General features: G+C 52.2%; 1 protein-coding gene across 1 annotated transcript in view; it reads right to left on the reverse strand.

The window, feature by feature from the left end:
* Nucleotides 1–27,174, reverse strand: part of CACNA2D2 (calcium voltage-gated channel auxiliary subunit alpha2delta 2) — a 203,283-nt gene that overhangs the window by 31,143 nt on the left and 144,966 nt on the right. Inside the window, exons 3-4 of the mRNA XM_054387545.1 lie at nucleotides 12,163–12,222; nucleotides 1,157–1,201 (exon numbers count right to left, since the gene is read on the reverse strand). Coding sequence (XP_054243520.1) covers nucleotides 1,157–1,201; nucleotides 12,163–12,222 — 105 coding nt within the window. The remainder of the gene's footprint in view (nucleotides 1–1,156; nucleotides 1,202–12,162; nucleotides 12,223–27,174) is intronic.

The raw sequence follows: 27,174 nt of genomic DNA on the forward strand, positions 1-27,174 counted from the left end.
CTCTCCTTGGCTCCAGCTTCCCCCGCAAAGGAGTCCTGCTGTCACCACCTGGAGTCAATGGCATGCAGGTTTGACAGTAAGTCTGCTATGAGGGCATCCATCCTCTGTTCCACTCTGCCCCCAGTTCTGCTCTGGGACATCACCTCCAAGGTGGGGTGAGAGAAGAGCCGAAGCTCAATATAGGACATGTTGCCCAAGCTGGTGGGACTCCATCAAGCCCAGATCTTCTTTCTGCATGGGACCTTCTGAAGGTTCACAGGGTCACTAATGTGTTGTTTTCAGATGAAGCCATGTGGTTTGCAAGTGATTTTCTGCCAACACCAGGTGCTGCCATTCTTCCCCTCCTGCTGTGGTACTGTTCCCAATGGCACATCTTCTGCCAGCTCTGCCTCAAGGCAAGGACCTGTTCTGGGGTACTGGTGCTGCTTGAGACTGCCCCCAGACTTCTACCTTGCTCTGCTCAGGGTTCTCACCTGGAGGACATTGCAACACCCCCCTGTCCCCAGCATCCCTGAGCTGAGGGCATCCCGACTCAGTGTGCCCTGGTCTCGGAAGGATCCCATGGCATAGCATACCACAGGAGCCAGGTGACAACCAGCAAAGCAGGGTGCCATGGGGAAGAAGGCATTGCTGCCAGAGTGCCCTGCACCTATGGCACAGCACCTGAGTGCCGTCACCATCACTGTCACTGCATGGAGGAGCTGGCAAATGCCAGCCCCCTTGGGAGCACTGGGAGAGCAGAGCTGTCGGGGCTGTATTTAAAGCACTGATTGCCAGAAATCACAGGACAGCTGTGCCAGGAGGGGGGCAGAGAATTAGACTCAGTCTCTAATTAAAGGTTTGCTCTTCATTTGAATTTCAGATGCTAGCTTTAATTTTAGAAACTTTTCCAGGCAGCGCAGTGACCTTCCCACCTGCCTGCTGCCAGGGACAGTAACTGTGGACAGATGCCACCACGGCTTGGCTGGGGAGGGGACGTGGTTGTGCACTGGGCACCCACTGCCCACCGCAGTCTTGTTATGCCAGTTGTAACAAATGCTGTGCCGTGCCCTCCCTGTATGGGGCTGGGAGGGGCAAGGGGCCAGGGTGATGGCTGTGCCAGTGTTTCAAGAAGGACAGTACTGAAGTAGTCAATACTCACGTATTCGCTACTCACGTATTCAGTGTCTGCCTTCGAGTCATAGTACTCAATGTCTTCCTCCTGCAGAGAAAAGGGAGAGCTGAGTGCTGGGCAAGGATGGGGGATGGCAGAGGGGTCCCTCCCCCCTACTCATTCCCTCAGCATCTTTTACCATGTTGCTGGCAGTCACCACATCACTGGGGACCAAACTGCCCATCCTATGCTGTCCCTGGGATACAGTTGGTACCCTGCATCCCCCTTGTCCACCCTCCAAGGACCATCTGTCACCTGCTGTGCTTCCCTCCACTCATGGCTGCTGCTGAGGTGCAGCAGCACAGGGCCATGCACAGCCTCTGCCACAGCCAAACAGCCCCATGACAGTGCCACCAGTGTGACTGTGGCTTTTGCGCTGCCACCAGGTGCAAGGTTTCACCATGTGCCAGGTTACACCATGTGTCTGCACTGAGGATGCTTTGGTCCTGTTGCAAGCATTGGGAGCTGCAGGAGAACTGGGCACAGTGTCCCCGAAGCTGACAGAGCTCTCCCTCTGCTGCAGACACAGGGAGAAGAAAGTCCTCTCTCCCGCAGAGAAACGCACGTCATTAATTTGGGGTATTTAGAGCCTACTTAGGCAGAAAGGTCTGCTCAGATTCCTCTTCCCCACGTGTCAGGACGCGAAGCAGCTGATAAAATTCCTAAAGAGGCAATTGGGAGAGCAGCAATGCTGTCACAACAGCGTTTCGTGTGCCATCAGAAGGGGTAATTAAAGGGCACTCAGAGACTCTTCTCTGCGTGCTGGGACGTGAGCGGGAGGCAGCGCCCCGGCAGCCGTCACAGCTCTGACATGTCTGCCACTCCAGCAGCTGCTGCACAAGCCAACCTCCCTCCCCGGTGCCTGGCAGCACTGTGGGAGGATTGTTGCTGCTGTTATTTAATGAGGAAAGTGATCTGGGTCGCGAACTGAAACCCCAACAAAACCCTAACGGCGCTGACTGTGCCCATACCCACCCCTCTCCTGCTGCCTCTGCATCATCCAGCCTGGCCACAGGCTCATTCTGTGGCCAGTGGCACTGCGATGCTCAGCACAGCCATTGATTTATGCCGGTGGCACCATGACATCCATCCCAGCCCACTCATGGAGAAACGGACCAGTAGATCCAAGCTGCTCACTGAGCAGCCAGCACCACCTGCTCCACTGTCCTGGCCTTACTGGGAGCTTGACCCTTCCCTGGTGTGATCCTCTAGCCATAAACCTGGTCCCTAGAGCAGTTTGCTGCTGCTTCTCCAGGCTACTAAGATGCAAGATAAGAGAGGTGGGAAAGCCGCTGTAGGGGGGATGCTGCTCTCTCTGGGATACTGGCGACAGGGGGCCCCTGGCAGGCTGTATGGCCAATGTCTCCCTGGGCTGGGGAGTGCAAAGGGCAGTTTCAGCATCCTCCTGGGCAGAAGAGCCAGTCCCTGCTTTGGGACTGTGGCTCTAACCATGGCAATGAGGCAGCACTGAGAGGGGAAAGTGAAAAAAAAAAAAGAAAAAAAGAAAAAAATTCAAAGCAGCATCTTCCAATTTCTGCTATTAAAAAGCCTAGTCATTAAGGGAATGTACTTATTAATTATCAGTGATTTGTTGTGAAATGCTGAGGGGTTTATAACAACAAGAAAATGAAAAAAAAAAAAAATTAATTTCTCTTTGGGTGTCCTCCCAGCATTGCTCCCGGCTCCATGCATGCCCCTGCCCTCACTGGTGCTGCCTCTCCCCGGGTCCATGGCCATCTGCACTTCCTAATTAAAGGAACCCCCGGGAGACCCGTAACAGAAATGAGCTAATTTCATGTTTAATGATCTTTAATCAGAAGTGAGTGTGACTAACAACAGCCATCCAGAAGGTGCTTTGTTATTCATTTCATCTTCCATCGGCTCTTCCAAAAGGCTCAAATCCCCTCCCAACCTCCACAGTGGGTGAGAGAACAGAGGTGATGCTTGGGGAAAGGAGCTAGTCCCCTGGTCCTGCTTCTACCTGCTCCATTGTGCCCACAGCATGGCATGGCATGGCATGGGGAGCAGACCACCTTGAAGGACGTTTCTCCTACCACTTTCCCTAGGGATCACAGAGCCCTTGCCATGCACTTTTTCAAGCCATGACAACCCCAGGAGCAGCAGGGTGAGATCCTGGTGCTGCGCCATGCCATGGCTCAGGTTTGCACATGTGAGATGGCACATGTGGAACAGCCAGTGTTACCATGGCCCTGGCCTGATGATGTGCTCTGATGCCAGGCTCTGCTCTTTTTGCCACAACCCTGCTGATCCTGGGGGTGTTTTGTGGGGTCCAAGAGAGCCCATGGGTCCTGGCAGAGCATCTCTGTCTTTGGCACTCAGAGGCTGGTGGAGCTGGTGGGAATTTATTCCAGGAAGGAGGGACAGAGACCTCAGAGACGCTCTAGAGAGATTCTGGGGTTCTCCTGAGAGGCAGCCTGAGGTCCTGCAATTGCCTGTCCGTAATACTTGTTTTTTAAACCACACTTGCCCTCTACACATAATCCTATCTTACTCCTCCTCCGGTCCACCTTAAACCCAGGACCCTGTCTGTGTAAATAGCACTGGTATTTCTAGAGCCTTTCAGAATAAATACCAATAAAGAAAACAAGGGGGTGAAGATGTGGAGGGATTACAGAGCAAAACATTGTCCCTGTCTCTTGGAAATGAGCCTGCAAAAAGCACTCCCTGATTGGGGCAGAAGGAGAGGCACAGCTGGACAGCTGTCCCTTGGCAACATGTTAACTGCTGCCCATTCTCCTGAACCCTAAGTTCCAAGTGGGCCCTGCAGAAAGGCACCCCACCTGTCGAGTCACTAGTGGAGAAATCACAGAAACATTCAGGTTGGAAGACCCTCAGGATCACCAAGTCCAACTGATAACTCTACCCTACAAGGTCCACCCCTAAACCACATCCCCAAGCACCACACCAAGCACCAAGTACAAGGGCACTTCAAGTTTCCTACACTCTCAGTGCAAGTTAAGATGAAATGACCTTGGGAGGTAAGTGCCATCACAGAGTAATCTTCAGATGTCACTGAAGCCATCACCCAAGCTTCTCCAGCAAAGCCACCAAGTAACCACGATATCTCCACCAAACCCTTATGGTTGGTGTCACCAGGCTGGGCTTGACCCTGGCAGGACCTCCTGGACAAAACTCCAGGGATAGTGAGTTCCAGAGTCTTCCCAGGGACTCCAGATAGCTTGTCCCCTTTGATCCCTCCCCAATAGCCCTGTGCTCCACTCCTTTGCCAATTTTATACCAAAACTCCAAGGAAAAAGCTAATTAATGAAACCAGGTTGTGGGGTTCTGGACAGCTGCAAGCTGGAGCCTTGCCTGCAGCCCAAGGGAGGACTCTGCTTTGTCATGGGTGCTGCCTGACCAGGCACTGGCAGACCACATTTGAGTCAAAGCCCATGACAAGGAGGGAGACAAGGGGTCTGAGGTGGGCACTGAGGGGCACTCCTCCTTGCCACCCCCCGAAAGCCTTCTCCAAGAACACTCAAATATTTTTTTTCCCATCTAAACCAATTACAGCACCTAAAAATAACACTAGAAAAATCAGTGCTCTGCTATCTCACCACAGCCCAGCGATGTCAGGACAGAAGAGTGCTGGCCCAATCCTCTGAGTTAATGGTCTGAGGTAGCAAACATCACACACAGAGCTACCACTGGCCCAAAAAAGCCTTGGAAGGAGCTGTCAGTGGCACATCAGCTCCTTGCTCCAGCCTAAGCACACAGCCAGTAGGGACACAGCAGAGGGACTGAGGCTCGCTCTCCCCCAGTAGCTTTTCTATAGGATCACCTGGGCTGGCTAATCCTTCTCTCTCAGATCTGTTGTCATCTGCAGGATCATTCTCTGTGATCTTGCAAGGGTCACCCTGCTGACTGCATGCCCTGGGGATGCTGTGGCTCCTCAGGGCAATTTTGCAGGTAGCTCCTGCTGCACCGCATTGATTTTTGTCCATCTCTGCTCTCTGGCTGCAAGTTTCATTTCTCCAAGTGGCATGGTGACCCCTGTGGTCAGGAAATCTCTTTCAAGATTTCTCTCTTTCAAGGTTCTGGAAGAACTAAATCCTGCAGCTGTTTGCCTTCCAGGCAGTTAGGAGGAATGTGGAGCATGGTAGGGAGACAAGCTGGATCTCAAGCCAGCATCTGCCTGCTTCCTGGACAGGGCTGGATGCGGCCAGAGGCAGGGCCAGCATCACGGCCCACAGCATGCTGATGTGGGGACAAACCAGGTGGCAAGAACAACAGTGGTGGCTCTGCTCACGAGTCCATCTTTGTTCTGTCATCTGGACTTAAAATGGGGAGTGAATATTTAGCGAGTTCTTCGTGTCCTTGAACCATTAAACACAGAGAAATAGCAACAGATGTTGCTGGTAGTTGCACCTTTCACATGGGTGATAGCCTGCAGCATGTCACACAGCCCTCACTGTGCCAGCAGGACCCACAGCTTGCCTCTGCATTAAGGCTGGGTGTTGGCTGGGGGTGAGCAGGGCTCCCACCAGCATCACTCCAGCCAAGCCCACCTGTGTCAGGAGGAGTGGGATGGGTCTGTGCTGGACAGTTGGTCCCAGTTGGTACCTGGAGCTGGAGGTCTCACCCAGATGAGTGCTCACCCCAAGGTGTCCCAGCTCTGCCATAAGCACAGCAGCCTTCTGGGATGTGTAACAAGGCAAAAGAAAGTGTTTCTGTAAGAGCTGCCATGGGGTGGGGTGAGGGCCATGACCAGGAACAGGCTCCCAAAAGGACTAGATGGATTTCTAGGAAAAATTGCTACCGGCAATCACAGTCATGCCTGGCTCTGGGCATCAGGGAAGAACCTGGCAGCAGTTGGTAGGGGCCAAACCTTTTATTTCCACTGGGCTGGAGCTATCCTTGTCCATATGCATCGTGATGAATCATTATCCAATCATCAGGAAGAGGAAAATATTCATGCTTAGCCCCAGCCACCATGGGCTGTTGGATGGACCCAGGATTGGTCTGGTGACGACCATGCCTCTCCTGCAGCTCTCACCACACCAGTTCTCTCACATCCCATCCAGCAGCACAGGCCCTATGCACTTCCCAGGACAGGTGGAAACAGGCATCATAATCTGCGTTGGCATTTTTTTTTTAAAAGCAATTTCCTCCCTCTGCCTCTCTGACAGAGATGGGGAAATATTTAAGTGACCCATCAACAGGTTTTTTATCTCCCCGAGAAGATGCTTTATCTGATCATGCCTCGTCAGCTATTCTTCACACAGCATCTCCTGTCTGTCCCTGCTCCTTCGAGGCTGCCTCAAACAAGACAAGGCCACCTCTAACTTCTACCTGTGCCAAGCCAGTGTGTGCCAGGGACCACCTGCCCTACCAGTGACATGATGGAATGGGAGTACTAGGAGGAAAACCAGTAGTATCCACACCAAACTGTCACACCCATAGCACTGGGTGGTCCGATCATCTTGCAGACTTGCGGGGGGGGGGGGGAAGCAGGGGGGGGGGTGATAGGAGCCCCATCCTTGGCTTTCAAGAGGGAATGGCAGTGACACAGGGGTTTAGTGAATGATTTTCTTGTTCTGCTCTTTGGCCAGACTGGCTCTACAGCAAGGTTGGTGCTTTAACACAGTAATTCTCCCAGCGTAATGAAAGCTGACATTATATCAAACACAATAAAGACTCTCGGCTGATGGAGATCATTCCTGAACACACAAACCCATTAAACTGAGAGAAAAAAATATCAATTCTACACACTTGCCAGCCAAAAGAAAATGAGATTTGTTATCTAAAAGGGAGTTATAAACACAGCTTCAATGCACTTTCTGTGCTGTAATGAAAACTGGGCTTGAAACGGCAAGACGACTGCAAATTAGAGTATTTGATTTTATTTTCTAACTTTTTAGGTAAACCTTCTACAAGGGCAAGTGCAAGGTTACGGCGCCAATCTTTCTGTTCTTGGCCGATAAGTAGGATCTGCAATTAAAGGAGGAGAGAAATGAAAGGGGGATAAGGCAGCTGGCACTCGCCCTTCTAACGCAGCTTTGAACACAAAGCCCTGCCTGCATCGCCGTGGCAAACCCACAGGAGCAGCTGCTGCTGCCCATGCATGGTGTGGCACGGCCACCGCTCCCACAGCAGACTTGCGCTGGACACACCACGGTGATGCCAGATGGAGCAGCCAGTTGGCAGGGTCCTGCACTGAGAGGGATGCTGCACCCAGAGGGATGCTGCACCCAGAGTGATGCTGCACGCAGAGAGATGCTGCACCCAGGGCTGCACAACCTCAGAGGGACAATGAGCTGTGCCACCACATCCCTGTGCTTTATCCCTCACCTTTCTTGGGTGACCAGGAGCAAAATCTCTGTTATTCCTCCTGTCCTTCCCCATTTGGCAAACAGCGATCCCGTTTTCCCCAGAGTTTCACTTCTAATGGAGCTTGAAATTATCTGGGCTTTGTTATTTGCTGGCAAGCTTGCAGGCAGGGGTTATGGATGGAGGCAGTGGCATAGGGCTGCCCAGTGCCCATGCTCTTGCTACTGCCTCTGTGCATGCTGCTGCGCCCCAAGACCACCTGTGCTGTGCCTAGCAGGTAAACCCTGTCCCTAGCAGCTCTTGCACCTGCAGCTCAATGTATAATGAAAGGGCCTACTGGGCTCTACCCTTCAAACAGCCCTGTTCTCCCTGTAGAGGTGGGGATAGGTGGGAGGTAGGGGACAGCAGGTGGAGGATGAGGGGAGCTTCCCAGGGTACCAATGAAAAATGCAGCAAGGAAGAAGAACTGGGAGAAAAACAACAGTAATAAATATTTTATGAAGCAGAAAATGGCTTATAAAGAAGTCAACTTTTAAAGGCAATTTATATAATCCTGCAAAGCACACATAAATGCAGGGATGGCTCCGCACTGTCAGAGTGGCCCTTAAAAGGCCAAGTAATTCCAGCAGCCCCAGAAGACCAACATGCAGCGATGATGATGCCCTGGGATGCATTTCAGGGCTGGTGACACAGACTTGCACCTTACACACCCCCTCAGCATGCATCCCCATGGCATGCAGGGCACCCAAGTCCCCACTGAAGGTGCTCAGACAAGGCTGAAAGTCTGGAAAAGAACCTAAGAACCTAAGGCGCTGTAAAACCCTGGGACAAAGTGCAGCACACAGGCAGAGAGGAGTTGAAGAACATGGAGCAGGCTAGGATGCCCAATGAGCAGCATGGCAGCTTGTCAGCAAGGATGGATACTAAAGATGGCAGCAAACATCAGTGTGACCTTCCAGCATTTTCATAGGTACGTTTTGCATGTCTCTCGCCTGAGCAGGGTGGCAAACAGAGGATGGAAACCTGGCAAACAGCATCGCAGTGAGGGTGGCAGCCCTGGAACCTCCATTTGCTGCTGGTAATGGTCTGCACAGGGGGTTCAGCATTGCTGCCACAGCTGCAGCACAGGCCTGGGAACATCCAGAGCAGGGGACAGCCCTGATGTGCCTCCAGGGACTGACCCCCATGGCTCTGCATAGCGTGGAGCCAGTCTGTCTCAGCTGCTGCATCCAGATCCCCTGCAGAGTCCTGGCTACAAGCCTGGAGGCCAGAAACTTCTTACTGGGAAAAGTGGTTGGCCAGGCCACTGTAAACTGGGAGCTTTTTGCTCTCATCCTAGCAGTGCTGGTAGTTCCAGTACCCTGTGATGGGAGCCTACCTTATGGCATTGGGACTCAGCTCTCACCTTTCTAGGGCTCAGACAGCCTTTGCCAAGTAGTGAATGTGCATCCCCGAGAGAGCCTCACTGAGCAGACGGGGAAAGGCACAGCCTCTCCCACTCCAAATCACCAAGGGTGATTCAATGACTCCACATTGCAACCTGCCCTGACATCCCTCTGTCCCTACCCACTGCATCACCCCAAGCTGCCACCCAGACCTGGGGTGAAATGAGCTGGAGGGACAATGTAAAAGGATGCCCTGGGTGTCACTGCATGGGTGACTTTGGGGATAAGACTGCTTTTGGCAATGGAAAGTGCTCTGGTGTCCAGGATAGCTCTGGGGACATGTAGGCACAGGGTTCTAGATTGGCACAGTTGGGAGATATGGAAAGCCTGAGAATGGGCAAGGATTAGGAGCATGGTTGGGGCACAGGACCGTATGGGGCAGAAGGGGAACATTTTCAGAACACGGAGGTGCTTTGCAAAGCCTCCTGAGGTGGGAGGCTGAGCTCAGCCTCTTCATAAAGGCCAGCATGGGAACAGCACACAAAAGGATAAAAAAGAGCCTTCCCCTGTAGAGATGGGCCATGAGCGACTGCTGGCAGCAGCCTCTCAGCCGCTCGGGCTCTTGCTTCCATTTCATTTTCCCCCGCACTTCCATAGCAACCCATCTGCAGCGAGGTTTAATGGGGTTGCCATTAGCACTAATGCAGCACAAACACTCAGCATCTGCCGGCACCTTCGGATGGCAAGGCGGAAATAACGGCGCTGCTGCAATCTGTCATCCGCTGCGCGCCAGGCGGGGACGTGGCGTGCTGGGCGAGCAGGGCAGAGTCGCGGCCAGAATGAACGACCGGCTGGAGTGGAAGGGAGGAGAGGAGGCGCTGGACACGCTGCGCTGCTGCCTTCCCTGCCCACTGCCCATGCCAGCGACAGAGCCAGTGTCACCGGTGCTGGAATGCAGGTCTGACCCTGCCCTGCCATTTTACAGATGAAGGGCAGCAGAAGGAGGTTCAACCCTGGCAGCAGCAGCCCTTTGGTGCCTCTGCTCTGCTTATCACAGTATCACAGTACATTAGAGGTTGGAAGGCACCTCAAGAGGTCATCGGGTTCAACCCCCCTGCCAAAGCAGGGTCACTTAGGGTAGTCCACACAGGAATGCATCCAGGCGGGTTTTTGAAAGTCTACAGAGAAAGCTGGAGAGAGACAAAGTCTCCAAAGAAACCTCAGAGAAAGGCTGATGCAGGCGGGGCTGAGGCAGGCAGGGCTGGGGAAGCAGGGCTGGGAAGGCAGGGCTAGGCAGGCAGGGCTGCCTGCTGGGGCAGAGCAACCACCCAGCACCCCAGGTGCTGCAAGCAGAGCTGGGCCAGTCCATCACTTGATCCAGCTGTGTCTGGGCTGTCCTGATAAAGGTGCAGTGAGCTCTGCAGTGACGCATGGCTGCACATTGTTTCTGGGTGACTCGCTCCTAATTACCTTGATTAAGTGGTTGCAAACAGTGCTATTAAAAATAGTTTTTCTATGAAAGTGATTTCTGAAAGGTTTGTGCCATGAATGGCAACATGAGCCAAGAGCTCCCCAGTGCTGCAGCCATTCCTGGCATGTTTGGTATCCTGACTGCTATCTACCTCACAGTTAAGGCAGTCAGGTCTAGATGGAGAGGGAGCTCTTTGGGGCTGTGGAGGTGCCCTGTTGCAGAAGACTCCATGTCGTGGCAGCTGCTCATCCCTGCATCTTCAGGGATAAGCAGAAACACCAAGGACTGGTGCAAAACATACAGAAGACCTTGCTCCAACTCTGTCCTCCCTGCCCATGCCCTAGCCACAGGGCATCTATCCCTGGGTGCTAGCCTAGAACATTGTGCCTGGGACCACCATGATGCCCCCTGGGTGCCTGTGGCCAAGCTTTGGGTGCTGCTTGGGGATCAGCTGCCCCAGGATTCCTGATCCCAGAGGACATACAGATTGAGTCAGCTATGAGAGATGCCTGTGGTCCCTTGGCTCTGCTCCTGGCCTTCCTTGGGAGCCCTGAGCCTGCAGCAGAAGTGTTGGTGAGGCACTGGTGTTGGCACCAGCTTACGTCCACACCGAACCTTGTTATCGTCCTAATGCCCCCTCCACCAGTCTCATGGAAAGAGGTGACAGTAAATCAGCAGCACACTCATGCAGAAAGGTCTTGGTGACCATGGGTGCTGGTGACAGCTGTCTACTGGATGGGAGGGTTGGCAGGGACACCTCACCTCTCCTTAGCAAGATTGCTTCTGCACATGAAAGGAAGGGCTATGCAAGCTCAACATCTTGGGTACCTATGAGATACAGCTCCTGCTGGGATGAGAATTGGCTACAAGCATCCACCCCGTGTTGGCCACATAATGAACAAAAGTCAAGCAGCTTGACACTTCGCCTTCTCTTCTACTCCTTCTGCTTCTTCCTCTCCATGTCAAACCCTGGTGACCACTGCCAATGGCAATAGGGTCTGCAGGAGCAGGATGTGGCTCTGTGTCCTCAACTCCTCTCCTCCCTGAGGAATTCATGGTTGCAGAAATATCCTCCAGGCCTAACAGTAGGGCTGTCCCCTTGGCACTGCAGGGGGTTCTCTGGGGCTGGGCAGGATCTGTCCAACCCAGAGGAAGGGCTGAGTGGCTCAGGAGTGTTTTATGTTGCAGCCTCGGTTTGCACTGGAAGGAAAACAGACTTTCCTTCTTTTTGTATTACTCTTATCATTTGACAGCATTTCCAGGCAGAACCCTTCAGGTTCCTGCTGCGTGCTATCACTGCCAGAATTACCAAGTCAAATGCAATCATTAAACCTCCATTTTCCCTCTCCCAGCCCAGATTGGTCCTTCGTCCAGAAACAGCCCCCCCCACACCTGCCGTCGGGTGCCACTGACAAGCCGGCGTGTGACTGTCGCCCTGCATGAGACCCTGCTCAGCACCAAATCTGTCACCTGCTGCTGATTGCAGCAGGGAAAGAGTCTGCCCAGCCCCCAAACCCTCAGCACTGAGCTGCCAGCTCAACCTTCACCTCCTGCCTTCTCCTTACAGCGTATGCAGGCAGAGGTGAGGCTGGAAACGAGCTCCAAATCGTTTCATTTACTCTCGTTAGTGCTGGCAGGCAGTGGTGCTGGGGCCACCTGCATGCCAAGCAGTCCAGCATGGCCAGTGGTCACTCGAGAGGGAGCTGAGAGCACAGGCAAGGAGGGAAGGAAGAGCCAAGGGATGGGATGGGATGAGGAGCTTGAGTCCTGTGCCAGGAGTCATCCCTGAGGGTGGTGCCCCCACAGAGGCCAAAGTCCAGGAGGGAAGGGGGTGGGAGCAGCTGGGGCATGCAGAGCCTTACCCGGATGTTGTCCTGCCAGTGGTGAGCCTTCTGGAACTTCTCTGCCGCATTGGCAAGTCTCTGCAAAGCAAATGGGAGAGAAGTGAGTCCAAAGGAAGCAAGAGAAGCCTGGCATGGCTCACATCAACCCAGAACCATGGGTGCTGCCCCAGGGCCCACCATCCCCCTCTCTGGGGGGTCTGCCAGGACCCTTCCACCCATCTGCTATGCAGGTTTGGGTACAGGAGGAGGGATTGTGTATAGCAGTGCCTGGAGAAGAACATCATGGGCATGATGAGCTGGTCCTTCTGAAACCTTCTGAAGCAGAAGGAACTACTACTACTTGATCTCAATGCAGGCTGAGCTATCGCCACAAGGTGACTGCTGGCGTTGCCACCAGAGCTGGGCAGGCTCTCATTTGTGGCACTTGGCAAGGGCTGCATCCAAGTCCCTGTGCCGATGGCCCCAGCTCTCTGCAGGGCAGGGCAGACCCTTCAAAAAATTTTCAAAAACCCTCCAAAATGCCCCAGTGTGGGAGCCCAGAGGTGCACAGCTCTGCCCACCTAGATTAACTTTCTCATGTTCCTGTGTCCTCTTTCACCCTGCCACATGCCCAGGGCCATTGGCTCAGTGGCACTGAGCCCATCTGCAACACACCAGTGATCTCAGGAGCTGGTGAGTGGGAGAGGAACCAGCCACGAGGCAGCAGCTCTGCCTGCAGTGGCTACCTGCGAAGGGAGCTCCCAGGGCTGAGCCGCCTTCCTGGAGAGGTCTTACCCAAGGCTGGGGAAAGCACAATCTTCTCCCACTTAAGCACATGAGGCTTCAAAGCAGACAAAAGTGTCTCTGTCCTGGTGCCTATGGAGGCAGCAATGGCACATTGCTGCTCGCACTAGGGTAGCCAGAGGAACCAGGGCTCACCAGGAGCAAGATGGGGAAATGCTCAGCTGGGCTCACTGTCAGCCATGAGGGGCCTCACCAGCACCAAGGGTACAGCAGGGCAGGGCTGAAGACTGGCAGTACCTAGGGTACTGGCAGTGCTGGAAAGAAACTGCAACCTAGCCTTTAATGGAGCAAAAGGGGACAGACAGAGCCAGAGATCCAGGCTTTCCAACAGGATCCACTCTGCATTACTAAGCAAATCAAACCAAGAGCAAAAGTGACACAGACCTTTATCCCTTCACCAGCCCCCAGGGGTGTGGGCAGCTGCCTGACAGAGTTGTAAAGCCCAATGCGGAACAAAGCCCAGCTGGAAGAAGCCAGCCTGTAGAGCTAAGGGCCACCCAGACCCTCGGGTGATGGGCACCCTCACTACTTGCAGGTATACAGGGTTCATCTCCACAGCCTGGCAGCACCTGGCACAGCCTGCCCACTCCCCCAGCTATCAGCTTTACAAGGCTGCTGGGGAATGCACCATGCCACAGAGGACTCAGCTCAGGGTGCTGAGGGGTTAATTTGTATGAGGTTAATTGGCCATGAGGCCACTGAGGCTGTGTTAGCCCAGGAAGGCTCCCTAATGAGTTAGTGAGAGAGAATCAAGCCAAGATGTGCCTTGGGCAGGTGCTGCTGCACTGCTTGCATCCCCCAGTGGGACGGGACACGCTGATCCACGCAACCGATGCTGCCAGCCAGAGCATGAGGAGTGGTGGGGAGCCCTGGCTGTCCCCAGCCCCCTGTGTTGGCTGGGGGGAGGAGAAGGAATGAGATGACATTCTGGGCCAAGTAGCTACCCTAAATCACCACTTGGGCAGCACCACAGAGATGCATGTCAGGTTCCAAGAGCTACCACACACATCTCTCAGGCTGTGAATCACACATCCCAGAATGAAGCAGAACTCCTTGGTCCAGTGGACATCTGGGATACTGGAGGAAGCCCCTTGGGTGGCAGTGAAATCCAGCTATGCCCCTGGAAATTTATCTCCCCAGGGCCTGGAGACTGCCTAGCTCTGAGATCACAGACGCACAAGATGACAATCACTGAAGAGGTGGGCAGGAGCCCTGGGCACAGCTGCATATGCTGCATCTGCTGTCCCCATCATCACCAGTTCCTCCAGCACTCCCATAGGTGCATGGGGGGACACAAAATGCCTCAGAACTTCTAAGAGATGCTCAGGTGAAAGGAAGTCCTGAGGCTTCAGAGTGTCTCCTTAATTTTCCTCTGCTGCCTACAGAGAAACACAGCACCCAGGCCCAGCAGTAAGCATTCCCAGCAGCACCCAGCCCCAGCAGTGTGGTGGGAGGAGGGCCACAACATGACTGGGAGATGGCAAAGCACAGGCGCTCGAAAGCAAGGTGATGATGAGCTGTGAGAGACATCATAGATCTGGCCCTTCCCAGCCAGAGAATACAGCTTGTTCTTACTGGATGGAGGGAGCTGCATATCCATCACTGCATAATCTTGGCATGCACTGGTCAAAACTTCCTTGTTTAATCTTTTCTCTTTTCTTAATCTTGATTTCCAAATCCAAGTGCTTGCTTTCAAGGGCCAGCATCCAAGGGAAAAGATCAGCTATCAGCTGAACGTTGAAGCAAAATACCTCTGGCTCTGGAGGCAGAGAGAAGAGACAGGAGACAGTGCCCCATAAGGTGAATTTTCAGAGCAGTTTCATGGGGGCTCACCTGCTGATTACAGCCCTGCCTCCCCAGAGCAGCCTAGAAAAACTGTGGCCCAATTCTGCACCTCATCCCCCCAAGGTCTGTGCTGTGTTTATACATTGAGATGGCTGATTAAAGGTGAGCATTTATTCTGAGCCGCGTTTCAGGCGGCAGTGATGAAATATGCATTTTTCTGTTCTTGATAAGAGCGTGTTTGTTTATTATGGGCTGGGGGAAGATTTATGGACATCTTTAACTATTCATTGCCTTGTGCCTAGTGCCTGGAGGGCTGCAAATGGTGCAGTAAGGGACGGCTGCATCCAACAACGACACTTCAACTGAAGATATTTTTCCTCTGGAAAATGTCAATTCATCAAAGTCGATCTGGACACAACTTTGGTTGTGTTTTCTTAAACATAAATCCAGATGTTCTTGTTTGATAAATAGCACATTGCAGGGACAGGGGAGCCTGTGGCAGGATGCCACAGCCATAGCAGGGTGCCGTGCCAGCCTGCAGTTGCTCCTGGACACCGATCCTGGGAGAAGTGCCCCCTGCAAGCCTCCCAGCTGTTGCTTCTGCAGCATTTTCCTGTCTGAAGACATTTCAGTCCCATGACCAAGATGGGGACTGGGAGGAGAGAGGGACCAAGCAAGCAGGCAGCAGGACCTGGAGCTGTGTGTTAGGGCCAGGAAGGTGCTTTTCTTCAGCTTCTCCTCCCTGGCCATGTTCCCCTGGGGAAGGCAACAGGTCTGTCGAGAGCAACACAGTACTGCAGGATAGCCCCAATAATGCCAGATGAGCTCATCATGAATAATGTTATCATGATCAATACAGCTCTAGGATTATTTCTAATCCTTAATAATGATTAAATCATTGGTTTTGAAATGTTACAAATCAATCAGTCCATCTCAAGGTGCACCGCATCCAGGGACTGTGAGATACCCGGGATGGAGGCAGCACATGGGGGAGCTGGGCAAGGGTCCTGTGCTTGTAGGTGGCAGCCACCAAAACTTCTCGGGGACCTCAGACCTGGGGTTGTCAGTTAAGTGGTTCCAATAGCAAGAAAAATGAGAGGAACTACAAAAAATAAAGCATGGGTGTGAATTTCCTTGCAAATTTCCAGCAGGCTCTGCTGCAGGGACCACCCTGGTTGTGGCACTTTAAGGAGCAGGCTTCTTTCCCCAGAGGTTACCGAGGGCTAAGGACAGGAGATCTAGAGGCTGAAAACACCAAATTGAAATGACTCTGCAGGTCATAAAAGGCCAGCAGGAGATTTGCAATGGATGGGTGTCTGGAGATGCTGACAGCAGGGTGTGTGAAGGGGAAGGTGCTGTGTGGGCTTTAGTGTGCCCTGACCTCTTTCACATTCCGTGCGATGCTCCCCTCTGCCTCGCTGCTCACTCAGGTGACAGCGCCCTGCTTAGCACACCAGCTCACCCAGGATTAAGGAGCCTTGAGGATGGCACGGACTTGGGATGGGCAGGCTGTGGTAAAGGTGGCATGGCTGGGTGCATGCCTTCCCTCTCATAAGCAGCATGGGAAGGGAGAGGAGGGACAAGGTGGGTGACCTTCCCTCTGCCTAGAGGATGGCACCTCCAAATGCATGGCTGCTAGTTTTCCCCTGTTTTATTCCAAGACCTCACTTCTCAGCCCTGATCACCCACAAGCTCACCCACCCTGCTGTGAGCACAGCTCATTCATTCATGCTTGCCAAGGCAGCAACTTTTGGTGGGCAGTCTGATGTCCCAAAGCTGCTGGGTGCAAGGTGGTAGGAAACTCTCTGAGCATCAGAGCTGGCACAAGCAGCTCCCTAGGCGAGGGGACTGTCTCTGCTGTCAGCATCTCTGCTCCTTGAGTGGCCAGCACACAGGGAAACTGTCCCTGATACAGCAAGCACCCCAGGGTGCAGCCCACCTCCTCCTCATCACCCCTTCTGCCCTATGGGACTCAGGGCTCTCCTGCATTGCTCCAGTATTTTTGCATAGTGGCTTTCCATGGTCCAACGCTTTGCTATATCTCCCTTCCCAGCCCCCACACAGCAATAAGTATGCTCTGGCTGTCCCCTCTCGGTCAGATCAGTGGGTTTAACTCGGGAGGCAGTGGAACGGAGATCAGAGCGGCACAGGGAGGCTGAAGGCCAAGGTTGGATTTATATAGCAGGATTATAGCAAACTCCCTGCACGAGGAGACTGAGCAGCCCTGCATAACAGCAACGATGCTCCCCATGTTCCAATCCTCTCCATGGAAATAAACCTGGGAGATGCTCCTCAGGAAACCTAGGATGGTGTCCCCAGCTTCTCCTCACAGCACTAAGAAAGGGCCTAGCTGTGGCCCAGTACACAGCGGCTGTATGTGCCCAGGGGTACTTGTTCCAGAGAGCTGCTCCTGCTAAGCCCTGGCTTAGCTTCCCTCAGCTCAGTGTGGCTCTTATCACCCTCATCCCAGCACCTTCCCCAGCGACGTGCAGTGCATTAACCTCCCACACCTCAGCACACAGCAAGAAAGAGAGATCTTTGCTGGAGATTAATACAGCCCTGTGCTACTGGGCCAGAGAAGTCCATGCAGCATCTAGCCCTCTTTCCAAAGCAAGAACACACAGGTGAAGGGTTAAGATGAGAAGGTAAAAACATACATGACAAAGCCAAGAAACCCAGCCCCAGGCAGGAATATCCCCTGGCAGCTGGTTTTGCAGCACTTCCTCCTCCATGGTGAAGGAAGAAGGATTCTTCCTTCAAAGAAGTCCTCTCCTTTGGCCCCCACCCTGGCTCTTCCTCTCATCCTCAGCATGTGTTCTACGCACTCACTGGACTTGTCACATGCACCCTTCTAAGCAAAGCCCAGTGGCACAGCACACATGCCACCATCAGAAAATGATCAGCCAGTGACAAAAGATGACAACCCCCTTATACACAGAGGGAATATAAATCTTGAGTAAACACTGTAAGGCAGTGAAGCATCTCATCCTGTAATCATCTCCGAGACAGTTGATCCCAGGGCTCTTATTACCCCTGCAGCCATCATCTGAAATCCAGTCGGCAGTGGACTCAGCCACGGCTGAGTATTGATCAAGGAAGAGGCTTTGACACGCTGCAGCATTTTTCTTTCAGAGCACTAACCTGTTTGTCAATAACTCGTTTATCAATAACTCCCTGGGCCATGTAGAGGGAAGGGGTGGCCAGAGTTTCTCTGCCTTTCCTGCCTGGATCCAGTCTGTGCGTGAAGGAGGATACAGCTGGAGCCAGCCTGGCTGCTAATGGTCTCCTGCTCGTGGGAGGGCAAATAAAGCACCAGTGAATAGTAAAGAGTAGGTGGTAACTCCTCCAGGAGCTTCCAGACCCCAGAGTTGTACCCACTGGGGCTCTCTGCTGAGGTCTGGCAGGGTGGTGAGTGGGGGACACTTCTTAAGAGTCAGTTCAGCAAGCAGCAAGGGTTACAAGGACAAACCTGGAGCAAAACAAGAGTCAGAGCCACTGCAGACTGCACACAGGACAGTGGTATGGACAGCAGTCGGCCCTGGGAGCCTGGGATGGGCCCCAAAGCCACAACTTTCACATTTTACTGACCATCTCAGTAACTCATGGCTCTGCAGGCCAACAGCACGTGGCCCTAGTTCCCTTGCCAGTGTCTCTTTCTGTTCCTTCTCTTCTAGAGCCACAATTATTACTGGTAAGAAATGCCATCACTGGTCCTAGTAACCACAGGGAGATGAGGAGTGAAACATCCCAAGTGGAGAGGTACCATGACAGGGTAGGGGAGGAAGGGGAGAGCTTTGCTGCTTGAGGTGTTTCTCCTATCCCAGGCATTGCTCAGGCCTCCAGAAAAGCTTAACTTCTTGCATATGGAAAAGCGCAGGGTCAGAAGGATAGTGCAGCTAACCACATCCTACAGCATGAGACTTGCCTGGTGTTCTCTTCAGCTCTTCTCCCTTGGAGAAAAGCTCTTCTCTCTTATCCTTCTCCCAGCACTTCTGACTTCCATGGGGCTGACATTTGCTTTCCAAAACCACAAGCAGAAAGCATCTCTGCCCTTGCTCCCCATCACCTTGACTGCTCCCCAGAGGGCAGAAGGAGCCATGCCCTGTGCCTGCACAGGGAAACGTGGCCCTGGGGACCAGCAGTGGCAAACTCTCAGCTTAGGCTCTCCTTGGCTCCTGTTTTCACTGATACATTACCAAATGACCACTGTCCCATCCCTCCTAGGGGAGGAAGGGCAAACACTAGAGTACAGGATCTATCCCCACCTCTACCGGCAGTGGGACAGAGACATGGGATGCAGGATGGACAGACAGAACCAGGCATCAGCAGGTGCAGGAAGGATTGGCAGCTCTCACTATCCCCTTCCCCTGCATGGGCCAGCAGAAGGAGTGTTTGGCCACACCAGCATCCTCCTGCGTTTCACCTTGGATGTATGACAGCAAACCCTGTTAGATATGCATTAAACTGTACTGCTAAATGCTGTCAGGTGCTTCTGCCTGGCTTCAGGATGCAGGCAGTCCCTTGGGAAGCCCGACCAGGCACACTTGCCTCCTCTGTTCAGGATCTGAGAAAAAACACTTTCCTCTATCCCCTTTGCTGCACTACTTGCAGTCATGGTACCCTTCCGCCTCTTCTACGGTTGATGGAGAAGAGAGCAGGGACCTCTGCTCCAAGATCCTAATATTAAGCCAGAGGAAGAGCTGAGCAGGACTCTTCAGCTGCCCCATGGCAGCAAAGGTCTATATGCTGTTACTACCTACCTCCATCCTGTCCCTGCCCAGGGGCACCTGGTCTGCTGTTGGCCAGCAGCGCAGGGTGGGCATAGTGCTACACTCTGCTATGAAGGTCAGAAAAGGCAGAGGAAACTAGAGGACATCACCCAGCAGGTCCAGTTAGGGCAAATACCACAAGGCTCTGAAATAGGAGAGATGATAATGGAGGATGTGCTTGGCTAGGCCAGTGCTCTGGCAGCCAGCACTTGTGGTCCCTCAGATGCAGGAGACATTTATTAGAAGGTCAGAGTGGAGGAAATGTGACAGTGGGAGATTCAGCATGCTGGAGAGGAGGAGACAGGCTCTTCTGGCTCTTTGCCTCTTCTTTTTCCCTGTACCAGTGTGCTGTGGTTCCCATGGGATAGACAAGCAGTGGGCTTGGCAAACTGGAGGGACATGGCTCCCATAAAGGGCTTCAAGATGGTGCCCTACAGCATGAGGTCCCAGGACCGTCTCAGCTTCTGCAGCATCAGAAGAATCAGCAAACATGTTAGTGGGCATGTCAGCCTGCTGCTCCAGCCCCATCTCTTCCTCAGACAAACTCCAATCTTTCAGTCCAACAGTGCTCCCTAAACATCACTCAAATAACCTGTGGAACTCCAGTTAGGATCATTGAGCTGGACTTGTCACAGTTCAAAATCCATTACAATAACCAGAAGGCATTTCAGTGGCAATTTTAAGAGATAGTTTCACTTAAAAATCAATTGTACTTAGAGCTTGGGGAAACAGGGGTTTTTAAAAATAAGGAATATAAAAGGAAGTGATACAGCTTGCCACTGGGGAAGGAGAAGGAGGAATCTGTCTGGGCAGGACTTTGCAGCCAGAGTCTCCAAAATTAAAAAAAAAAAAAACAAACAAACAACCCTTCCTCATCCTTATCTTTCCTTAATTTGGAGAAATAAATCCCATATTAAGATGATATGAGGTTTGAGCAGTGGCTCCCACACCCCTCCTGGTGCTCTGCACAGTACCAACAAGAGAGGAGTTCTAGTGATATGCAGGGGGACATCCCTGGGAACCGATGGCACAGCTGGCCACTGTGCCCACATCCTGGCAGGCCTCTGGCTCCCCGCTCCATGGGATGAGGACTTCTGCACCTTTGAAATTCTCCCGTTAGCTCTTGGCTTTTCATTCAAGTGGAGGCTGTTAGAAAGTTTGCACTGGAAACCACTTACAATCGATTTATTTTCAGGCATCACCTCTCGCTGCGCTGTGATGTGTGAGCTTTAAAAAGCAGCTCGTTTATTATCTGCTGCTGCCAGGGGATTTCCATAGGGCACAGTGCAGCACGGAGAGAGCTCCGCTGTTATTAAGCATCTATGGCAAAGCAGATTTTCAATACACAGAAGTATCCCCAGAAGGCACCACGATGTCACCCCCTCGTGCCCCTAGCAAGCCCCAAAAGAACCCCCACAAAACTTCCTGGCTTGCAAGTCTCTGGAGATACAGGTGGCACCTTTGTTGTGTCACCCAAACGCCACCAAGCAAGACTCCAGCAGCCTGAGATGGCTCAGGCACATTGATCATCAAAAGCAGAGTGGGCAGCAGGCCGAGCGAGGTGATTGTCCCCCTCAAACTCCACTCTCGTGAGATCCCACCTGGAGTACCGTATCCAGCTCTGGAACCCCCAACACAAGAAAGACATGGAACTGTTGGAGCAGGTCCAGAGAAAGGCCACAAAGATGATCAGAGGGCTGGAACAGGCTGAGAGAGTCAGGATTGTTCAGCCTGGAGAAGAGAGAAGGCTCCAGAGAGACCTTACAGCAGCCTTCCTGTATTTCAAGGAGGCCACAGGAGAGCTGGGGAGGGACTTTTTACAAAGGCATGGAGTGACAGAACACGGCGGAATGGCTTCAATCTGGAAGAAGCTTGATTTAGGTTAGACATTAGGGGGAAATTCTTTACTATGAGGGCAGTGAGGCACTGGAACAGGTTGCCCAGAGAAATTGTGGAGGCTCTAAACCTGGAACTGTTCAAAGACAGGTTGGATGGGGGGCTTGAGCAACCTGGTCTAGCAGGAGGTATCCCTGCCCATGGCAAGAGGGATTGGAGAAAAATGATCTTTAGAGTCCTTTCAAACCCAAACCAGAGCAGTAGGACACCTGGCAGAGCCATGGAAGGGGCTCACCCACCACTGTGGGTTCACAACAATTACATGTCAAGATGGCCTGACAACCTACAAAGCAAATTCTCTGCTGCATCTTGAGAGTTGGTGATTATGAATTTACACAACAGAAATGTAAGAAAAAGCTTCTGCAGTGTGACTTAGACCCTGAGCACCAGTAGCATTGCCACCACACCAGGTGTCACTCACACCCAGCAAGCAGAGAAAACCAACCTGCTTCCTGAGGACACCGCACACCAATCTCAGGCCACTTCCTTCCCCTAGCCTTGTTTTGCCAGGGCAGTGGCTCCCATCATGAGTGATGCAGGAGGGTTGGCTGAGTGGCTCTTTGGGCTGATGAGATTCACCTTCTTCACCCCAGTGTCCAGGTTTGATAAAGGACTGTGCACCCCTTTTCAAGATCAAGATGCTTGCTCATCCTCTGTTGGCTCTTCAGCCTCTTGCTCTTTGTCTGAGCTCAAAGCTGAAGCTTTTCAGGCTTTGCTGCTCTTTGGGAAGATGTTCCAACATGCTTCCCTACTCCTCTGCCTCCTCGTTCAAAGCTCCTCATCCTCATGTAGTATTTCCCTTCAGCCCATACCCCTGTGTTGAGGTTTATGGACCACACCCAGGCTGCTGTTTGGCAGCAATGCCGATGAAGCAGGTTTGTTGTTGCTTTGGTTCTGCCCTATGTTGTTCTGCTCTTCCTTGTTTGAAGCCTAAAATTTAAATGTTGTTTGACTCTGCACCTCTACAGCACAGCAAACTCAGCTCATGACCCAGCTCTCTTTGTGTTACAACAAAAGAAGGAAACAAACAGCAGCAAACAACCAACACGGGCACAAGGGGATTTGATACACACCCTCGTGTCCACCGTCCAGCCCAAGCCCTGGCAGGAGGTGTGTCCATTCCACTTCACCTTGCATCCCTACATCTTGTGGCTTCCACAGACTCTTGATGTTCCTTTAATATAATTTTCCCAATGAGTTTCAACACAGATCCACTCCTAGCTCTATTATTGTATTTAATTTATTTCTTTCCTTCTCTTGGTCCTTTTGTAAGGAGAGTACTCTTGCCTCCCATTGCAAATCCGGGCTTGTAGCTCCTGCCCAGCAGATGTGGCCCCCAGAAAGCACTGGTGCTAATAATGCCCTCTGTAATGAGAGCTCAGGACCCCTCCCTCTCCTCTGGCAAGCGTGATTGCCTTCCATTCTCATGGCAAATAAAGAGCCACCCAAGCTAAGGAGAGGGACTCAAAGTGCATTCACTCACCACTACACCCATTTTGTAGGTTTTGCCTTGATTTATTTCATCAGAGGTGTGCCCTCCCTGCAGACCAGCCCCCCAGCAGCCTCTCCTTTCCCAGGGCACATGGATCCAGCTTGGCTGGAGACCCTGCAGCTTTTCCTTGGAGCCTACATTTGTCAGGAGAAATCCTTTCTAGCTCAGGTTTTCCCCAAGGCAACGCTGGCCTGACCCTGCAGCTCCCCAAGCCATCATCCCTGCTGGGGAATTTGCAATGCCCTTCCCTCTGCCCTGCTCCAGGAGCACATCTCAGCATTACAATTAAACCCCAAACTCAAGGCGACTGGACACTTTTTGTTTTAAAGACCAAGGTGGGGGAGGAGAAGGCACAGAAGAGCTCCCCTAGGGGAAAAGCCATCAACTGGAACAAGATTTCAACAACTACACGTTTCTTGACCTTTTCCACAGTCATATCTTTAATGTTTCGTGGACGGATTTGATAAAAAGAAAAAAATTAATAAAATAGATTTAATTTAAAAAAAAAGGTCAGGACATGTGTTACAGGGAAAAACTCATTTAGGTCCCTACCTGCTGCCTCACAGGTGCTGAGGAACCCTCCCCTGCCTCCCACCCGGGGCACTCCAGCCCAGGGATCCATCTCCCTGCCTTGATTTTCACCCAGTTTGGGGTTTGATCCCTTTTGGACTTTCCCTTCCCCTGCCAGACACAGTGTTTGGAACTGTAAGCACTTGGAGATGCTGACAAACACTTGAGAACTGTGACTACCTGGTGGGATGTTGCACACCTAACCTGGAGAGGCAGCCAGTGAGCTCAAACATGGAGAAGCTGCTTGTCTGGGCTCCAGCACAGCTCTTCTATCTGCTGCCACTCAACCTTGGGCCCAAAATCCTCCCCGAGTGCCTGGGGAGATGTCGAGGCTGTTGCAGTGCCTGAGCTATGCGTGGCACAATGACTGACATCTGCGCTCTATTGCTCACCACAATGGCCATTGTCATGGCTTCTGCACTCACCTTTGGACATCATGCCTTGTCCCTGCCTGTGGACACCAACATAAATCCCATCCACTGTGATTGAGGTTGGGCTTGTCAAGAGCAAGCAAAGCAAAATAAATCCCCCAAGCACAGAGCCAATTCCTGCTGATCAAGATGTTTTCAAAAGGAAATGCTATTTAACAGCAGCTCCTTCCCAGCTGACCTGGTGGCCTATTCCTAGAGGCTCAGAAACAAAAGCAGCCCAGGCTCTGGCTACAGACATTTGTATTATGAAGCCTGCTCTGCAATTAGAGCAATCTGCTGTCTAACTTCTGCCTCCTTTCACCATTCCCTGATTTTTAATTTTTTTTTATTCGCTAAGAACAAAATATAATTCATCAAAGTTTGCAAAAAAAAAAAATAGGAATTACTGTGATAACATCATACAAAGTTATTAAGTGGTGACAATGGGGGACAATTACAGTATATAGCCCATTATACAGCACTGCTGTGGGGATGAATCAAAGTAAAACACACAGGGAATGGTGAGGAGCTTATTAAGGGGAACATTAGTGTGCCAGAACATAATACCTGCCATTCAGCTGGGGACTTATCGTTGCACCGGCACCGGTGGCGACTGGAGAGGAAAGTTGTGGAAAGAGCTGTCAGCTTCCCTGCACAATTCCAGGCACCAGCTCCATACTGGGGACACTGTGGATCAACCCTCTGTGCTTAAACAGGGGAAATGGGGCAAAACCTCAACCCTAGGCCACTACCATACAGTGTCTCCCTCCAATTCTGCTTCTGGAAGGCTCTGAAGATTTTTGCACTGGTTCAGTCAAGCACAAGTGGACAAGAACATCCCCTCAGCTCCCACCAGCATCCATGGAAGCATCCTCTCTGTGCTCACCAGCACCCCAAAGGGCATCTCACACCTGCCTTTTGAGCAAGGGTTGTTCTACCATCATCAGCAAGGCTGTGCAGGCTTGGCTTTGTTCTGGGGGTTTCTCCTGCCTGAGCAACACCCAGCCATCCCATGGCAGAGGAGAGCAGCAAAGCCTTTTTGTCCCCAGTCTGTGTGGCAGCAACTTGCATGCAGGATGCAGCCACAGCAGCTCTGCAACCTGCTGCCTGTCTGCTGTCATGACCACCAAGCAGCAGCCCTTTTTTACTTCTAATTTTGATAGCCCAGCTGAAAATTCCAAGAACAGTGGCCAGATATAACAGCTTGGTGCATCTGTGAGACCAGCAAAAAGAGGGGCAGCAGTGACAGCGCTGAGCAGTTGCCTGCACGTTCCTGGTGCTGGTCAGCAAGTGTGGCAGGCAGCAGGGTGATGTCAGAGCAGTGCAGGCAGCAGAGGCAGCTGACAGGCAGTGGGCAAGCCCCATCCCAGTCCTCTGCCCAGCACTGAATAGGTGAGGGCTAATGTGAGGCAGCAAATGCCACCATCCCAGCACAGGGTGCTTCGCTGAGACGGCATCAGGAACACCACTGCAGCACAACCGAAAGAGCTTAAGGATAAGCCCTGGATACAGCCTCCATCACAAAAGTAGAAGGTTTTGGTGGGGAGGAGCATAAAACCCAGCCCAGTTCCGGTGCTGTCATCATGGTGACCCCAGCAGAGTGTGCCACACTTTGGCTGAGACATCCCCTGCACGCAGCTCGCTCTCAGCTGGCTGCTCAGCGTCAAGTTTGGACATCCCAGTGCCACTCACAGGCCCTGGGCACACTCCAGGCTCGCTTCTGTGATGGGGACGCTGCCTCTTGCCTGTGTGACACTGGGAGCTGCAAAAACTAATCTGCCTGGGATGATGCTGTTTGTTGGGAAGGAAGGCAAAAGCAAAAGCTGCACACACTCCCAGAGCACACCACCAAAATTCCTAGGTCTGGTTCTGTGCAAGGACTGACCTGTGGGAAGGGTTGGTTTTATTCTTTTCTTCCCAGGCTCTGCAGTCCCCTCAAATCCAACACACCTGGTTATAGTTTGGGTAGGTCCTGTCCCTTACCTCTCTGCTGGTCTGCATTTCCTCCTGCCAGTGGTGAAACCCTGCTCTCCTTTGCCAGAGCCAGTAGTAGGTTCCCTGCCACTCCAGCAGCTCTGGCTTGCTCCTTCTAAGACGTTATTTTTACACTTCTCTTAAAATACAACGCCAAGAGAGGCTTCTTGACTATATTAACATTAGGAATCTAATCAGCAATCAGACAGCTCATAATTTTCTGATTAGCTCTGATTATACTCAATCCTTAGGAAAGGAAAAAAAAAGAGAGAGAGGAAAGAGAAAGAAAAAAAGGAAGGAAAAGCAAAAATATTCTCTGCTCTGTTTTCCCACCTCAATTCCTGTGATGAGGCACAGAGCCATGGCAGCAGCAGCTCTGTTGTCCCTGTCCATGGCTAAGCAGGACAGTGCCACTGTGACCTGCTAAACCAGGGTTGCTTGATAATCTGGTGCCATCACACTGCTATCTTCATTCTTCTGGGCTTGCCTAGGATGTTGTCCCAGGAAGGGGCTGTTTAGGGAATAGAGAAGACAAGAGTGCCAGAGCTGCTAACACTCAGAGGAGCATTGTGACCTCTGGTCCTGGGCCTAACACCTCAGATAACACCTCAGGGTAGAAGGATGCCATGGAGAAAGGAGGTGATGTGTGTGTATCCAACTGGCTTCAGCCTGGAAGGAGGAGCCACTGAAGAATGCTGTGAGATGAGGTCATGGCTACACTCTGGCTTGAAAGGGGATAACAAGTGCTTCATGGAAGCCCAGAAGGGAAAGATCCTAAGGATTCAGGATTTGAGGGCTGCAAGAAGCTAGGAGGCAAATGAGGAAACAGCCTATAGACCCAAAGGCAGGAGCAGAGGATGGCCTCCAGCAGGCAGATTTCCCTGCAGATCAGGCAGAGGGACTCAGCATTCCACTAGGAGCAGGTTGCTTCTCTGAGCATATGCAACCTCTGACAACAGCAGCAGGGAGAACCAAGGGGAACTTGAGAGCTGTCAGTTCTCCAGTGTCACCTGGTCAGGGTATCTGGGACATGGCTGGGCAGGCAGCACATGCTGGTGAGGAACTTGGGGAAGACCCCTGCTGAGGAACCTTTGAGGACAACTTTCTTGATGGGCTTTTGTGAAGGAGGAGAAGGGGACCTGCTGGTGCTGAGCATCATAGCTGAGAGGAAGGAATCACAGAATCACAGAATCAACCAGGTTGGAGGAGACCTCCAAGATCATCAAGTCCAACTGACCACCTAACCCTAACTTATCAACTAGACCATGGCACTAAGTGCTTCATCCAGTCTTTTCTTAAACACCTCCAAGGACATCAACCCCACCACCTCTCTGGGCAGCCCATTCCAATG

Source organism: Indicator indicator, chromosome 15 (genome assembly GCF_027791375.1).
Source record: "Indicator indicator isolate 239-I01 chromosome 15, UM_Iind_1.1, whole genome shotgun sequence".
Taxonomy (NCBI): Eukaryota; Metazoa; Chordata; class Aves; order Piciformes; family Indicatoridae; genus Indicator; species Indicator indicator.